General features: G+C 41.9%; 1 protein-coding gene across 1 annotated transcript in view; it reads left to right on the top strand.

Annotated features, from left to right (window-relative positions):
• The window catches only part of LOC126101053 (U-scoloptoxin(16)-Er12a-like), a 110,983-nt gene that overhangs the window by 79,361 nt on the left and 12,950 nt on the right, over positions 1–18,672 (top strand). Inside the window, exon 2 of the mRNA XM_049911720.1 lies at positions 6,570–6,664. Within this exon, the coding sequence (XP_049767677.1) occupies positions 6,574–6,664 (91 nt within the window). The 5' untranslated portion in view covers positions 6,570–6,573. The remainder of the gene's footprint in view (positions 1–6,569; positions 6,665–18,672) is intronic.

The raw sequence follows: 18,672 nt of genomic DNA, 5'->3' as shown, positions 1-18,672 counted from the left end.
TTAAAACAAAGGCGTTTTTCGTTGCGACGGGATCTTCTCATGAAATTTCAATCACCAATCATCCGATTGCGAAAACATTCTGTTGGCACCCACCTACATAGAGAGAAATGATCATCTCGATAAAATAAGAGAAATCAGGGCTCGCACAGAGAAATTTAAGTGTTCGTTTTTCCCGCGTGCCGTTCGAGAGTGGAACGGTAGACAGACAACTTGAAGGTGGTTCATTGAACCCTCTGCCAGGCACTTTATTGTGAATAGCAGAATAATCACGTGGATGTAGATGTAGACATTATCTATGTGATCGTTAATATGTAAGGTATTCATAATTGTAACCACTTATTTAAATTTGTAACCCTTAGATTTGTGTGATTGATTGTGTAACCGGAATTTTGCGGATTCCTTTTATTACTCATGTGGGTTTCTTTACACTTTCCATATTTTGATGTCATCTGCCACTTTCCGCACCATACAAATAAGTTACCTATACAATTTTGCAATTAGTTTTCCTCATCTGATGACTTTACAAGACGGTAAATGGCAATATAATCTGCAAACAATCTAAGAGGACTGCTCAGATTGTCTCTTAACTCGTTTGTACAGATTAGGAACAGAAGAGGATCTATAACACTTCCTTAGGTAACGCCAGATATTACTCGTGTTTTACTCGATGAATTGCAACCAATTACTACGAACTGTGACCTATCCGTCGGGGAATCACGAATCCGGTCGCACAGCTGAGACAATACTCCATAGATACGCAAGTCGTTTGCGAGGAACAGAGTCAAAAGCCATCTGGAAATTCAGACATTTGAAATCAATTTGACATGAGAATAAAAAGCTAGTTGTATTTCACAAGAACGATACTTTCGGAATCCGTGTCGGCTGTTTGTCAATAAATCGTTTTCTTCGAGGTAATTTGTAATGTATGAATACAGTAGACATTCCTAAATCCTACTGCAAGTCGACGTTAGTGATATGGATCTGTAATTCAACGCATTACTCCTTTTTCCCTTATCGAATACTGGTGTGGCTTGTGCAACTTTCCACTCTTTAATCAGGGATATTTCGACGATAGAGCGGTTGTATGTGCTTCCGAAATATGGAGCTATTGTTATCAGGATACTCTGAAAGGAACCTGATTGGTATACATTCTGGCCCGTAGACCTTGCCTTCATTAAGTGATTTAAGCGCTTCACTAGACCTAGGGTACCTGTTTCAAAGTTACGTTGGCAGTTGTTCTTGATTAGAATTCTGGGGAACTTACTTCGTCTTCTTTGGTGAAAGACTTTCGGAAAACCGTGTTTAGTAACTATGCATCAGTGGCACTGTCATCAATGACATCATCATTGTTATCGTGCAGTGAAGGAATTGATTGAGTTTTGCCGCTGTTGTACTTTACATAGGATCAAAATAATGTAACGTCGTAGGTTTAGCACAATAAGTAAACAATTACTGTTGAAAACTGTGTATACGTCTTGAGGCAACCTAAGTCACGACACGGAAATTACGCAGAATATATTCGCCCAGCGTTTGAGAATGAGAGATCTAGCGACTCCAAAGAAACTTTAAAAATAATTTCAATTTTTTTTAGGCTTTACTTCGGTAACATTCCCCACGAAATAATGAAAGGAAAAAGTTATCACTTACTGCATTTTCGTTGTTTATGCAGTAAAATTTCGGCATCAAGCATAACGTTGTAATTTATTTCTTCTTTATTCTTGACAAACTGCCTATTTGCTTCAGCTCAGGTTCTTCGGCTGACGTTCGTCTGCATTGCCGGTAATGCAGGGTGAAGCTTTTACAATGACAGCCACTCGTGTTGGCGAAACGTCAGTAAAATCATCAGACGAACGTCGGCCGAAGAACCCGAGACAGAAGCAAATAGGCAGTTTGTCAACAACTGGCCACGAAAGCCTTAACAATTATTTATTCTTACTTCTGGTGCTACAGAAGAATGCTGAAGATTAGATGGGTAGATCACATAGCTAATGAGGAAGTATTGAATAGGATTGGGGAGAAGAGAAGTTTGTGGCACAACTTGACCAGAAGAAGGGATCGGTTGGTAGGACATGTTCTGAGGCATCAAGGGATCACCAATTTAGTATTGGAGGGCAGCGTGGAAGGTAAAAATCGTAGAGGGAGACCAAGAGATGAATACACTAAGCAGATTCAGAAGGATGTAGGTTGCAGTAGGTACTGGGAGATGAAGAAGCTTGCACAGGATAGAGTAGCATGGAGAGCTGCATGAAACCAGTCTCAGGACTGAAGACCACAACAACAACAACTTCTTTTCGCAACATGTTTCGCTGACAGTATACACATTTATCACTGAATGTATCTACAAAATGTGTGGTTATACTACGCATAGTTCAGGAGACATAGCACCATAAACACTGAACTGCGTGAAAACCTAGCTTTTCTGTTTTATACATAGAAGTTCGATTCTTTAGAGAATCGGGTGCGGAGGTTTTTGATACATAATAAGAAAATAAGAAGTCACTTTCTTTAAAAACATTAATTTCAATGTTTTACAAGCAAGACTGTGTTATAGTGTCGCGTACTATGTTGTGCGCTGAGGTGACAAAAATCATGGGACAGCGATATGCGTACTTACAGATGGCGGTGGTGTCACCTGCACAAGGTATGAAATGGGCAGTGCGTTGGCGGAGCTGTCATTTCTACTCCCGTGATTCGTGCGAAAAGCTTTCCGACCTGATTATGGCCGCAATAAGGAAATTGACAGACTTTGAACGCAGAATAATAGTTGGTGCAAGACGCATGGGACACTCCACTTCGGAAATCGTTAGGGAATTGAGTATTCCGAGATGCACAAGGTCAATAGTGTGCCGAGAATGCATTCCAGGCATTATCTCTCACCAAAAAGAACGTAGTAGCCGACAGCCTTCACTTAAGGGGCTCCGGACAGGCTCAAAATCATGAAAAGTTCAATTTTTACTTTTTTGCGTTTTCTGAATCTGCAGACTATTACCTTTTAATAGATATATAATTTATTCAATTCCGAAGGCTACAACTATTTTTAAATTTTTTTTGAAATGTGTTCTACATGGGCGTGACCCACTGTGGCGCTGTTAAACTGCTGTCAAATGGTGTTATTATTAACGTCCCTGTTCATCAGCTACATTTTAGTGATGTGAGATAAAGTATGTGTTGTGGCTAACCTGTGATGGTTCAATATATATCGCTGGTGTGATTGTCGATTGATTCATGTTTATTTACTCTGTCGTTATTTCGAAAATATTCGTAATTAATTCTGTTTCTTGAGTCTCTGTTTTGTTGAAGTATAATAATGAGTAAAAGTAGAGTTATTAGAAATCCTCTGAAGGCTTTTAAGAAAAGGAGAAATGTTGGAAAGCGAAAGATATGTGTTATTACTGTAAATAATAACATTCTAACATGGTACGAGCGATGCTTGCTTTAGACAAGGAACGCCTTCGGGCTGCAGACAGGGCTGTAAAGAGTCTAGAAACACAAGCAAGAGTAAACAGGAGGAGGAATAAGAGGAAGCTGGAGGAGGAGTTTGCAGAGGATGAAGATAATTCATCCTATGGACCTGGAATGCACTAAAAAGTTAATCCAATCCTTGTCGCTCGATTCCCAAAACTTTTATTTTCTCATACTAATTACATGTTTTCTAAGAATCTTCCAAACATATTTGTTTCAAACTTTCAGTAAATGTTACACAGTATCTTCTGCATAATTTAACACAGCCTTTTTCCAAAAAACTGTATATTTTTGAATATATAAATAAAAAATTGCAAAAAAAATGTTGTGAATTTTCATTACAATTGAAAAAAAATCATCTTTAATAACTGAACTAAAATTTTGTAAAATCCCTGTGTTAAGTTGTAGCCCATATTCCAACAAATAATCTGTAAAAAGTTCAACTTCCTACCTCAAATAGTTTGTGAGGAAAGATGTAATTTATAAGCGTTATTTTAACATTGGAAGTATAGGGCGTTCCGGAGCCCCTTAAGATCGAGGGCAGTGGAGTTTGCGTTGAGTTGTCAGTGCTAACAGACAAGCAAAACTGCGTGAAGTGACGGCAGAATTGAATGTGGGACGTACGTTAGGAGAGACCGGCGAGGTCTGACTATGGCAGCAGAGAACCACCGCGAGTGCCTTTGCCAGCAGCACGAGGCCGCCTGCAGCGCCTCTCCTGGGCTCGTGACCGTGCCAGTTGGACCCTAGGCGACTGGAAATCCGTGCTCTGGTCGGATGAATACCGATTTCAGTTGGTAAGAGCTGATGGTAGGATTCGAGAGTGGCGCCGATCCTACGAAGTCATGGACCCAAGTTGTCAAAAAGACACTGTGCAAGGTGGTCTGGATCGTTTTTGTATGGACTGAATTGTGTCCTCTGGTCCAACTGAAGTGATCATTGACTGGAAATGTTTATGTTCGGCTATTGGGAGACCATTTGCAGCGAAACAACGAAGGAATTTTTATGGGATACAATGCGCCATGCCATCAGGCCACAATTGTTCGAGCGGATGATTTAGCCACCCATATCGTCCGACATTTATCCCATCGAATATTCATGGAACATAATCGAGAGATCAGTTTGTGCCGCGACAATTATGGACGGCTACAGAGGCAGTATTGCTCAATATTTGTGCAGCTGACTCCCAACGACTTGTTGAGTCCCTGCTACGTCGAGTTACTGTACTACGCAGGGCAAATGGAGGTCTGACACGATATTAGGAGTCATGCCATTATTTTGTTACCTCAGTGTACATGAAAGTTCGATTCGATAAAGAATCGGGGCTAGGTTACTAATACATAATAAAGAAATAAATCACATTCGTCAAAAAGAATAAAATTGTTTCACTAGCATCTACATATATAATCCGCTAGCCACCAAGCGGTGTGTGGCGGAGGGCACAATTCGCGCCTAAGTCATATTCCCCCCTCCCCGGTCTCTTCCACTCGCGGATCGCGCGAGGGAAAAACGACTGTCTGAACGCCTCAGCACGAGATTTATTTCCCTTATCTTTGAATGATGATCATTACTCGATTTGAAAGTTGATGCTAATAATATTTGCTCTACAGCCTCGGTGAAGACTGGATTTCGGAACTTAGTGAGCAGCCGGCCCGCGTCTCGTGGTCGTGCGGTAGCGTTCTCACTTCCCACGCCCGCGTTCCCGGGTTCGATTCCCGGCGGGGTCAGGGATTTTCTCTGCCTCGTGATGGCTGGGTGTTGTGTGCTGTCCTTAGGTTAGTTAGGTTTAAGTAGTTCTAAGTTCTAGGGGACTTATGACCACAGCAGTTGAGTCCCATAGTGCTCAGAGCCATTTTTAGTGAGCAGCCCCTTCTGTTTAGCGCGTCGTCTATCTGCAAGTGTGTCCCACTTCAAACTTCCTATGATATTTGTAACGCTCTCGCGATGGCTAAGTGTAACAGTCACGAATCTTGCCGCTCTTCTTTGGACCTTCTCAATCTCTTGAATCAGACCCAACTGGTAAGGGTCCCATACAGACGAACAATACTCTAAGAGTGGACGAACTAACGTATTGTAAGTTATTTCCTTCGCTTCAGGATTCTACCAATAAACCGCAATCTAGAGTTCGCCTTACCCGTTACTTGTGTAATCTGATCATTCCATTTGAGATCATTTCGAGTAGTCACACCCAGATACTTGACTAATGTTACCGATTCCAAAGACTGATCATTTATTTTGTACTCATGCATTAATGGGGATTTTCGCCTTGTTAAACGCAGTAGTTTACATTTACTAATATTGAGAGATAACTGCCACGAATTTATTTTCTGCAAATCCTCATTGATCACAAATTTCGTGTGACACTACTTTCCTGTAGAGTACAGCATCACCGGCATACAGTCTAAGGCCACTGTCAATACCATTAACCAGATCGTTTATGTAAATCGTAAAAAGCAGAGGACCTATTACGCTGCCCTGGGCCACACCTGAAATTACTCTTGTTTGTTGAAGTTACCCCGTTCAGGACGACGTACTGCTCCCTGTCTGTTAGCAAACTTTCTATCCAACCGCATATGTCATCGGATAGACCGTAAGCGCGCATTTTTTGTAGCAAGCGACACTGTGGAAATGCGTCGAACGCGTTTCGAAAGTCGAGAAATATGGCATCAACCTGGGGGCCGGTATCTAGAGCCTGTTGTATATCATGCGCAAAGAGGGCCAGTTGTGTCTCGCATAACCGCTGTTTCCTAAAACCGTGCTGGTTTCTGCAGGTGAGCTTCTCAGAGCCTAGAAAGGTCATTATGTCTGAACACAAAATATGTTCCATGATTCTACAACAAATCGATGTCAGTGAAATTGGCCGGTAATTATGTGCATCCGATTTTCTACCCTTTTTATAGATTGCTATGACCTGGGCCTTCTTCCAGTCCCGTGGAACTTTCCGCCGTTACAATGATCTCTGATAGATGACGGATAAGAATGGAGCTAAAAGCGGTATCGTCACGTAGCGGGTCTGTAATTGAAGTGAGGCCTCTGTTACCCAACACGAGCGGCTCAGTGCCCGGATCCTCTAGTGTGAAACTAAGCAGTTGTGTGCGTGTGTGTTGCAGAGCCATGAAGCCGATGTACGGACTGCTGGCCGCCGCCCTGCTGGTGGCTGCCGTGTGCGCCTGGGAGCGCGAGGAGGAGGTCAACGAGAACCCCAGTGAGTACTAGAGATGGGCAAAACTGTTCTTTTCAGAGATTGGATCAGAACTGTTCACTCCTTGAAATGAATTAGCTCTTTTTCATAACTCACCACTCATTTACAATAGAAAATAAATGGAAGGCACATTGCCCTTTAAACTTGGTTTATTCCAGTACTATACCTGTATTTTGATCTTATTTGATCCTATTTTGAAGTAACACAGATAATGAGTAAGAATTTTGTATTGTTTATTGAAATTTCCACGATATGACAAAGTTTTTGATTATTGATTTATTTTGCACTATCGTGGTTTTCTGGGTGATCGGAAAATGTTGTAACTTGAGATTTACATTAACAATATATTTGGCTATAATGTATTAAAATTTCATTAACCTCATACAAATACATCGCAAGCCATATATTTTTAAAGTGAACATTTCCTTCCGAAGACGCCTAAAATCGCAAAATCCGTACCAGAACAAGAAAAAAAAATATAAATTTGACTGTAAAACGAAAGTGCTGCATATAGCCTTACGCAGAATAAAACAAGGAAAATATTGGTGTATCACATTTTGCGATACGTTTATCGGTTTGCTCGTAATTAAAGCGTAAATTCGAGTGTCCATAATAAAAATCCTATAGTAAGAGGAGTCATCAGGAACCTAATCTAATCTAATCTAACAAATGAAAATAAAATAAAAACAATTGATGTATACATAACATAATAATGTAATATACATAGCGGTATTACTACGAAGAACAATATCCAGTAGGGACGAACTCCGATGCAGAGGCGCTGAGTCGAGCAGGTCGAGCCGCGAGCTGCATTACTGCGTGAGCTGAGACTGCAGAGACCAGAGTGACACCTGAGTCGCTTTGTTCAATGCTCTGGCTAGAGTCGAGACGGTGGGGTGAGCGTTGAGCGGGCGAGTTCAGAGGGTGGGGGGAGCGGTGAACTCACCCGCTCCGAGACAAATCGTCCGTTCCCTTGCGAGCAGGTTGTTGCAAGTAGTTCCTATGTTATCCGCTAGGTGGCTCTGTCCTGTTGCTCGCATCAACTGCCCAGAGGGCAGGACGTGCGACTGAAACGATCGCCGACAGAGTGCGATGCGAAGTTAAGCTGCGCCAGACACTGCAAGCGGCAGAGGACGCACAGAGACGGCACGGCATATGTGAAACACAAAATCCAATGGGGCACTGCACAATGCAGGCAGCCAAGGTAGAAGCAGGGCAGAGGCCGGCGCTGGCTGTGTTGTGTGGCGTGCACTGTGCTCTGACCAGCAGAGGCGCTGCTGATATGCTCCGTCTCTCTCTCTGTCTCTCTCTCTCTCTCTCTCTCTGCCGTGGGAAACGTTTGGAGCTACCGTTCTTTTTTTCTGAATCACTGATTGTTCACTCCTGTGAAAGACTCAACTCTATGAATTAGTTCAAGAGCGGATCCCCCATCTCTAGTGAGTACCGCCGTCACACCCGCCTCACTCCGCTGCTTGCAGCACCCCGTGGTTGTCGCTGCACAGAGGCAGTCGCTAACTTCGTGCCTTTACTGGGCCCGCCTACGAATAGTGGTGGCATCATGTTCCGCATAGGCTGAAATGCATCAGTGCGATTACTTAAATTTACAAAAAGAGACACTAGTCCCTGCTGAAAAAGTGCTGACGGAGAGAGATGGCACAATGGTGAATGCACCGGACTCGCATACGAGAGGAGCGATGTTCAAATCCTGTCATGCCGTGCAGGTTTAGTTTTCACCTAAGCATGAAGCGAATGTTGGGATGGTTCCCCTGGAAAGAATGGGGTTGCTTTCCTTCTCCATTCTTCTCCAGTCTGAGATTGTATTCCATCTCTAATGATTTCGTCGTCGACAGGATGTTATATCTTAACCTTCCTTCGTTCCTCACCAAAGAACTTCAATGCATGTAAAAAAAAAGGTTTGTTTCCGGTAACTGATTCAAGATATTTGATCGAGGAAATCACTGCATTTTCTTACCAAATTATCATTTTTCTGGAATTAATGGGACAGCTCATAATTGGCTCACGCCAAGCTTAAATGAAAATAAATCAGAACCTTGTGCTACGCACAACAGGGTTCAATCCAATGTGCATTATTGTTTGTCATATTTATAAACGACATCGAATTTAATACACGTTGTTGTTGTTGTTGTTGTGGTCTTCAGTCCTGAGCAGCTGTCCATGCTACTCTATCCTGTGCAAGCTTCTTCATCTCCCAGTACCTACTGCAACCTACATCCTTCTGAATCTGCTTAGTGCATTCATCTCTTGGTCTCATTTTTACCCCCCCCCCCCCCCGCCCACGCTGTCCTCCAATACTAAACTGGTGATCCCTTGATGCCTCAGAATATGCCCTACCAGCCGATCCCTTCTTCTAGACAAGTTGTGCCACAAACTCCTCTTCTCCCTAATCCTATTCAGTACCTCCTCATTAGTTATGTGATCTACCCATCTAATCTTCAGCATTCTTCTGTAGTACCACATTTCGAAAGGTTCTATTCTCTTCTTGTCCAAACTATTTATCGTCCATGTTTCACTTCCATACATGACTACACTCCATACAAATACTTTCAGCAACGACTTCCTGACACTTAAATCTATACTCGATGTTAACAAATTTCTCTTCTTCAGAAACGCGTTCCTTTCCATTGCCAGTCTACATTTTACATCCTCCCTACTTCGACCATCATCAGTTATTTTGCTCCCCAAATAGCAAAACTCCTTTACTACTTTAATTGTCTCATTTCCTAATCTAATTCCCTCAGCATCACCTGACTTAATTCGACTACATTCCATGATCCTCGTTTTGCTTTTGTTGATGTTCATCTTATATCCTCGTTTCAAGACACTGTCCATTCCGTTCAATTGCTCTCCCAAGTCCTTTGCTGTCTCTGACAGAATTACAATGTTATCGGCGAGCCTCGAAGTTTTTCATTTCTTCTCCATGGATTTTACGAGGTGCATTCAAGTTCTAAGGCTTCCGATTTTTTTTTCTCTGGACTGGAAAGAGATAGAAACATGCGCATTGTTTTAAAATGAGGCCGCGTTCATTGTCAATACGTCCCAGAGTTGACAGCACCGTAAGGCAGATGGAATTTTACCGCCAGCGGCGAGAATGAGAACTGTTTTAAATACTTAAAATGGCGACGTTTTCCTTATTTGAACAGCGTGCAATCATTCGTTTTCTGAATTTGCATGGTGTGAAACCAATTGAAATTCATCGACAGTTGAAGGAGACACGTGGTGATGGAGTTATGGATGTGTCGAAAGTGCGTTCGTGGGTGCGACAGTTTAATGAAGGCAGAACATCGTGTGACAACAAACCGAAACAACCTCGGGCTCGTAAAAGCCGGTCTGACGACATGATCGAGAAAGTGGAGAGAATTGTTTTGGGGGATCGCCGAATGACTGTTGAACAGATCGCCTCCAGAGTTTGCATTTCTGTGGGTTCTATGCACACAATCCTGCATGACGACCTGAAAATGCGAAAAGTGTCATCCAGATGGGTGCCACGAATGCTGACGGACGACCACACGGCTGCCCGTGTGGCATTTTGCCAAGCAATGTTGACGCGCAACGACAGCATGAATGGGACTTTCTTTTCGTCGGTTGTGACAATGGATGAGACGTGGATGCCATTTTTCAATCCAGAAACAAAGTGCCAGTCAGCTCAATGGAAGCACACAGATCCACCGCCACCAAAAAAATTTCGGGTAACCGCCAGTGCTGAAAAAATGATGGTGTCCATGTTCTGGGACAGCGAGGGCGTAATCCTTACCCATTGCGTTCCAAAGGGCACTACGGTAACAGGTGCATCCTACGAAAATGTTTTGAAGAACAAATTCCTTCCTGCACTGCAACAAAAACGTCCGGGAAGGGCTGCGCGTGTGCTGTTTCACCGAGACAACGCCCCCGCACATGGAGCTAACGTTACGCAACAGTTTCTTCGTGATAACAACTTTGAAGTGATTCCTCATGCTCCCTACTCACCTGACCTGGCTCCTAGTGACTTTTGGCTTTTTCCAACAATAAAAGACACTCTCCGTGGCCGCACATTCACCAGCCGTGCTGCTATTGCCTCAGCGATCTTCCAGTGGTCAAAACAGACTCCTAAAGAAGCCTTCCCGCTGCCATGGAATCATGGCGTCAGCGTTGTGAAAAATGTGTACGTCTGCAGGGCGATTACGTCCAGAAGTAACGCGAGTTTCATCGATTTCGGGTGAGTAGTTAATTAGAAAAAAAATCGGAGGCCTTAGAACTTGAATGCACCTCGTAATACCTGCTCCAAATTTTTCTATTGTTTCCTTTACTGCTTGCTCAATATACAGATTGAATAACATCGGGGAGAGGCTACAACCCGGTCTCACTCCCATCCCAACCACTTCTCCCCTTTCATGTCCCTCGACTCTTATAACTGCCATCTGGTTTCTGTACAAATTGTAAATAGTCTTTCGCTCCCTGTATTTTACCCCTGCCACCTTCAGAATTAATACCGAATTATCTGTTATTGAAGGTAACAAAAGGCTTAATCATTTCCAGCACAAACAGAGGTAGAAGATTATATCTTTAAAACTTATTGAGTGGCCTCCTACAAACAGGGTGATTCCGTGACGTTACGTATTTTCAGGGATGATGGAGAGGGGTAAATGTATCCATTCGAGGTAATGGCCAATGGTCCGGAAGCGACATAGTTGAAAACTATAAGCGAAACTTATTCTGATACCTCTGACAGTGGACCTCTTCTGCTGCAGGCTCTTTGCTTTCCAGTTTTGGCGGGAGGCAGTGTGCACCGAAACAAGAAAAAACGTCCAGTAAACACAGGCTCTAGAATTCATACCTCCAGAACTATGAGTACTTGTTCATCTTAGCTGTTGTGAAGCCTTCTCTTCTGCCGAAGTAGTGCTTACGCTCTTAAGGTATGCTGTAGGAAGCACATTGTGCTCATGTGGGGGCGATCTAGATGCTTGTAAAACAATAAACTGGTAGTCAAGATCGCAAGAATTCTTCTTATTACATGATTACCGGTTTCGGCGAAACTAAAGCCGCCATCATCGGATCTTAGGACACATACAGGTTTGACTTGATGTTGTAACCTGTATGTGTCCTAAGATCCGATGATGGCGGCTTTAGTTTCGGCGAAACTGGTAATCATGGAATAAAAAGAATTCCAGCGATCTTGGCTGTCAGTTTATTATCTTAAGGTATGCGTTTTTTGTCCCTTGTTTACAAGACTTTTTTTGTCTTGGTCCATACTACTTACTCCCACAATAGGAAAGCAAAGAACCTGAAGTAGAAGAGGCCCACTGTCAGATCAAAAGAACGACTTTCGCTTGTAACTTTAGATCAGTCGTTTCCGGATCAGGGCTCTTCCTCAGACTGATACATTTATTCTTCTCTATCGTGCCTGAAAGTTTATGACATCGTCATGTAATCACACTGTAAAGCCACGGTTTTAAATGCATTATAAACACACATACAACCTGCTAAGGTCTCCACATAAAAAGGTACGCTATCGTTGATAAGTTCAGTATGTCGGCCGATTAGGCAAAATCTCCAAGGGTTTTGAGTGTACAAATTAAAGAGAATTAAATCGCAAGAAAAAGCTTGTGTGGCTTCGCAATCAACTTAGTTCAGATACTTTCTAACTCATGAGTACGGTGGTGGTGTTAGCTGTCTAAGGTTCAAAAGACTCGGGAGACAGCTACTTTTATATTTACGAGTGTTGGAAAGAGATAACACTGAAATACTTTACTGCTTTAAATATCTCGAGAGGATCTTTCAGTTAGTAACTACTAAAAGTAAAGCCAACACTACACGAGACACGGAGGAGGAGGATATTGGTGTTTAAGGTCCCGTCGACAACGAGGTCATTAGAGACGGAGCACAAGCTCGGATTAGGGAAGGATGGGGAAGGAAATCGGCCGTGCCCTTTCAAAGGAACCATCCCGGCATTTGCCTGGAGTGATCTAGGGAAATCACGGAAAACCTAAATCAGGATGGCCGGACGCGGGATTGAACCGTCGTCCTCCCGAATGCGAGTCCAGTGTCCTACCACTGCGCCACCTCGCTCCGTACGAGACACAATAACTCCTGATTTTCATAGGGCGAATGACATCTATACGAGGAAGTCTCCTATTGGCAAGTTAAACTCTCAAAACAACATTATCACGGTAATAGAGTATCTATAGCCAAGTGAAATTCTTAGAATTTTAAGAAAGGCAAGGTTAAGAGAAGCACAGAGGCTTGAACAGAACGCTCTTCGCAAACAAAAGCGTCCAAAGTCTTGGTGGTTAGTATAGGCTAGGAGACATAAAATAACCTTACCAGGAAAAGGATCGACTCATGAAATATATTAGAAAACTAAAACTTAAATTACACCCAAACTTTTATGCAATGAATGAGATAAGTTCTTGCAAAATAAATCTTTCAAATTCTGAGTCAGAGATCTAAAGTTCCAGACAGATGATTCTGAAATGTTACGAAAGACACATGGAAGATCAGATTAAAATGGGAAGACATCAAGTACTACAGATGGCATATACATGAAGGAGCAAGAACAGTTCTGGATAAATCAGAAGACAGTCAAGGAACTCCATTATGAGAGTCTAGCCGGCAAAGAAGACCTCCAGTAATGTAAAAATGGTGGTCAACGAGGTCCCCAATACAGAAAAAACAGGTGTAAGGACGCCATTCATTCCTTTGTGCCAAAAAAGACATTTTCTGAGGTATTGGTGCACAGTGCTACAACCAAAATCATTGATCACTTACCTAATTACATAAAATGCCCGACATACAGGATAGCTAAATTTGAAATCATATTGAAGTTTTGAACAAATCGGAAATGTGGTATTTTACCCCCTGGAGTGATAGCAATTCATTCTTTGAGTACCATCGTCTATTGCATTTAACTCGATAATCACAGTCCATTTGTGACTCCACTCAGGTAACAAGCGGAAAAGTATACTATCTCTATTACAGTTTTAAGGAAAATGTCTTTGGCACGATAAATTGAAGTGTCTCCGCTTAAGTTATTGACCACACTTTGTTCAAGACATTACAAGACTTCTGCAGTAACCTTGCTGTCTTTGTCCTCAAAAAGAATTATTGCAAGTAATTGGGACTGATCCCAATCCCAAGGAGTTCCGCTCTACTGCGGAACCGATAGCATTACGAAATGCTTCATAAGGTATGAATTCATAATTTATGTGTTTTTTCAAATATCTGTTATTACGATTTAAAAACTAATAGTTGCATGTATACAAACAGTAAAGAACATTCTCTATCTTTAACAGATGAAAGCTAAAAGCCCACTGAAGTTGCTGCAACTGCAGTGAAACATGTTTGGGTTAAAAAACAAAATTGTGTTTTGCCAAATGCGGGCCCTATCCAAAAGCATACGTATTTAATTATTGTATACATATATTTTATCCATCGTGTTAAAAATTGTTACAAATAATATAGCTTGAAATAATTTTAACCAAAAGACTGACATAAGAAAATAGGCCTTGCAAGGAAATTATCTGAACAGTTACCAACGTGTTTAACTTATCTGAGAGAGACAAATAAAAATCTGAGTCTTTTTTTTAATTAAAACTTAAGTTTAGGTCTACTATTTCTTCAAGCAAATGCCACAAAAACAGTTTACAGCTGAATCAGCCCCACTGCAAAGAGTACGGTTCCAAAGCCCACTGCTTGTACACCTGTACCACTCTTTGCCATTTTGCTCAAATTCCCTGCAAACGAACCACATTTCTTAATATTTGTTACTTGGTAACCAAATTTTGAATTATGGTTGCGTTTCTTGGCTTTCATCGTCTTCATTGGTTTCTTTCTTTGTCTATTTTGGCCTACTTTCCTTAGGGGATTTCGTGTTTAACAGTTTGCACTCTAGTTTTTTTTTTCTTTTGAGAGCTTCCAATCAAAATTTCTGAATGTTTTTTTGTGTTTTCCTCTGGTTTCTTTGCTTTGTTTTGACCTGCTGAAGATAGATCTACGTTTTTATTGAGAAGTGATATCAAGAATTTCTTTTGGCTGTGTCATTGGAGCCAACTGGCCACTGGGCGGTGATTTGGCTGGCTTACTTGCCAAACAGGATCCTGAATGCGCCGAGTCACTTGACTTCGTTTTGCTCGTAGGTGATGTGCTCACTGGTTCGTCACTCACTTACGGCTATTTCTGGAATTTCATCATGTTACAGGATGGTTTCAGCTGGTGAGTAATCTTCATCTGTGACTATCTGGCTTCATAGGAAAAATACGTGTTTGTTTGAACCCAGGAACAGCATTTTCAATAGTGGCTAATCTGGAATACGCTGTATTAAACGCTCCAGCAGTATCATACAGGATCTGATATCACATTCACGTCGAAAGGCAGATTTCAAAGGTGAATACAATCGTTCGCCCAGCGGCTGAAGCCGAAGAGACGGGTGTGGTGGGTTGAGGACATAATTATACCGTTATCACAAGGCAAATCACATGAATGGTGGCATGGGTACTATGATTGTCCAGAACCAAAAGCACTTTATTGTCCACGCTAGCCTTTGAGTGGTGAATGAAGTACTTAAGCAGAGTAACGACTAAAGGTTCGTTTGACCAACCAATACGGGAACAACCATAAAACACAGATGTTGGGCCATCCTTTCGCAAATGTGGGGACGTTCTTTTTCTGGGGAATGTAAACATAGGCAGAATATAGTCCCCTCCAGCACTCATGCAAAAAAATCACGGTTATCATTTTCCCTCGCTCCAATCTAACCACAGAGCCAACTCTTCTTTTCTTCTAGTGCTAATCACTTTTCCAGGTTCTAGGACAGTTGTCACTCCTGTCTCGTCCATGTTAAAAATACGACCCGATGTGAAAGCAAGTTTTGTCATCACAGCTCCCAAATTATCAACAAATATTTTACTTCCTGTCGGTTAAAGAGTGTAAGACAGTATTCGGACACTTAAGGGATTCCTTTTGAGAATAAAACCAGCCAAACAGGAAACTTTGGAAAAATTGTTATGCTCATTATTTGCAGCTGCATATGAAGTTAGTCCACAGAAAGTATTGTCCATCAGCTTTATTCGTTCAGCCAAATCTGTCTCCTGCTCTTGAGTAGAAGCTACTTTTTGACCAAGAAGTGGACCTCCTGAAATTCATTTAAATTTCCTTTCACGCAGTGTTGTGAATGGAATATTGAATTATTTACTTGGTGCTCTTATGGAAAGTCCTTGATTGATAAATAACAACACCTGCTGCAGCTTTTACTCAGTCCGTTCTCCCCTGGCAGCAGTCCTTTTCCAAGTCCTAGGCATCTGAAAGAGAATACACTTTCTTGTAATCTGCTATAGCTAAAAGTAACACAGATATAAAAGATCAACGCATGAGTATTTAAGTCTGTGAGGGGTTGTGCCGATCACTCACTTGACCGGTGCAATCCAACATGTATACTACAGAATTTCGTAATCTAACATAACAATAAGATAATTTAAAAACGTAAACTTTGAACTCAAATGATGTTGAAAACATTACCAATACATCTGTACAACTAACTCATTGAAAATTCATGTGCAAACGTTACTTAAGTAGATTGAAAGACTTGAAGAAATAAGAAGGAATTTGTCTGAAGAGCACTTTTACACTTCATAGCGACAACAATGCGAAACTTGATTAGTGGCCGATTGTAGTTAGTCAGTGTTCAACCGGTAAAATGTAGCGCTCACCACACTTCTCTAGAGCAGAATGTATTGACTTTAACAAACTAATCGCTGCTATCTGCTGATCGGTGCCACCCCATTGTCTCGAAGTATTTTTACTAAATCGCGTCATATTCTTCAAATCGATAAGCATCTTGTATCACACACTTTCTAAAGCAGCCTGTGATCTTCTTCAGGGTTCAAGCTATCTCCACATCAGATCTTGTCGAAATCGGTTCAGCGGGTTAATGGTGAAAACGTAACAGATTTAGTTTCGATAAAACTTTAAATTGCGATATCTTTTCTCTCGTTGTCCGATTTTCATGAAATAAACTCTATACGATACCCCAAGTTATGCTCAAATTACCTGCGAAAACACCATGAAAATTCGTCTATTAGTTTTGGAGATTAGCGTGTTCAAACAGACAGACGGACAAGGCGGTTTTTGTAAAACTTTAAATCACGATATCTTTTTTCTGGGATCCGATTTTGACGAGCCTGTATGGTGTCCTAAACTATGCTGAAGTCACCTGCAAGAATCCTCCTAGTAGTTTTGGAGAAGCGAATTCAAACAGACAAACAGGCAGACACGACACCATTACGATTTATTATTGGTACACATGTCTGAGGAACGTTCCCTCCTCCCCCCCCCCACGCCCCGGCCCCGCCCCCGCCCCCCCCCCTCCCCCACAAAAGAAAAAATACTCAAACATACTGTCACTGTCACTCTGTCTCTCTCTCTCTCTCTCTCTCTCTCCCCCTTTGCGCGCACACACACACACACACACACACACACACACAAAGAAAAGTAATAATAATAATAATAATGAAAAATCCTCAAACCTACCCACTCCCTCTCCCTCTCCCTCTCTCTCTCTCTCTCTCTCTCTCTCTCTCTCTCTCATACACACACACAGACGATGCACAGATTCAGAACAACCGCCAGAAACTCCTTCAACTGTTTCACTGTCAACCATCTTGTTTTTATACCTTCAACTATTCCACCGTCCGCCATGTTTGGTTTTACAGCTCGTAAACAGTGAAACAGTGACAGTTAACAGTTCAATATATAGTGCTTCACAATGAAGAAGATGAGGAAAAAAGAAAACATAAGTGAAACATAATGTAAATAGAAACATACACACAAACATACAACCTTCCACACAGAATTAATTAATTTCGGGCATAGCCATAACAATTTTCAAATCGTAATTTTGGCTTCAACAATTCGTCTACTTTAAGGTTTATGTGGTTGCAGATGACAAAATGTCAAACAAAACAGTCATTGTAGAAACATAACACATCAGAAAAACCGCACCATGTGGTAAAAAGATAGGAAATCATAATTTTATGTGTTTCTTCAAACATCTGTAATCACGATTTAAAAACCAATATTTACATGTATACAAACAGTGAAGAACATTCTTTGTCTTTGGCAGCCATAAAATAAAAGCCCACTGAAGATGCTGCAACTGCAGTGAAACATGTATGGGATGAAAAACAAAATTGTGTTTTGCTAAAGGAGGACCCCGTCCAAAAACATATGTTTTGGTAAAAGAGTTTCAACCCAAAGGTGATTATTTCCTGAAAGTTTCGTCATACCTTTTTGTTACACCCTATAGAGGGGTAATGTACATGCTTCCATCGTGGGGTTGCAGTTTTGACAAGAGCGCTGTTTGGAAAGTAAGTTACGATCGGTCGCGAAATGGAAACCACTATGAAAATCAGAAATGTTTTATTTGCAACTGTTAGCCACACATTACAGCTACCTCCACATAGTCGCCGTTCCGACTTAGACATCTGTCGCAGCGTTGTGTCAACTTTCCAATACTCTCGTCATAGAAGGCGGCCGCCTGTACTTTCCGCCAATACTCTACGCTGCTCTACATGTCGTTGAGTGTGCCAAAATGTTGGCTTCAAAGCCAGCAGTTCATGGCAGCAGATATGAAACTCAGGACCAGCCTGTTACGAGCTGTGTTGTGGCTTCCCATCGAAAACGCTAGAGGAGCGTCTTCAATGCCCTGCAGAGTTCCGCCGAAAATTGCCACGAAGAAGGAACCGCATGACATTGTATGGGATGTAGCCATTCGGCGATATTTCTCACCATGCGCTCATACTTGGCGGGAAATGCTGTTCCCTAGGCATCTTTACGTGCTGACTGTGCTCTCATAACTTAAAAGAGCGTCGTGACGCGATCTACGGGCATACTAGAGACACTGTCCAGCACAGCTGTGCAAAGCTTCATCGGATTTTCAGTGGTTTCCATTTCGCGACCTCGTAGAGCTACTAGCGATGGATGGATGGATGTATGGATGGATGGATGCACGGATGATGTTGTCA

Source organism: Schistocerca cancellata, chromosome 9 (genome assembly GCF_023864275.1).
Source record: "Schistocerca cancellata isolate TAMUIC-IGC-003103 chromosome 9, iqSchCanc2.1, whole genome shotgun sequence".
Classification (NCBI taxonomy): domain Eukaryota; kingdom Metazoa; phylum Arthropoda; class Insecta; order Orthoptera; family Acrididae; genus Schistocerca; species Schistocerca cancellata.
This window is presented reverse-complemented; position numbering and strand designations above follow the sequence as displayed.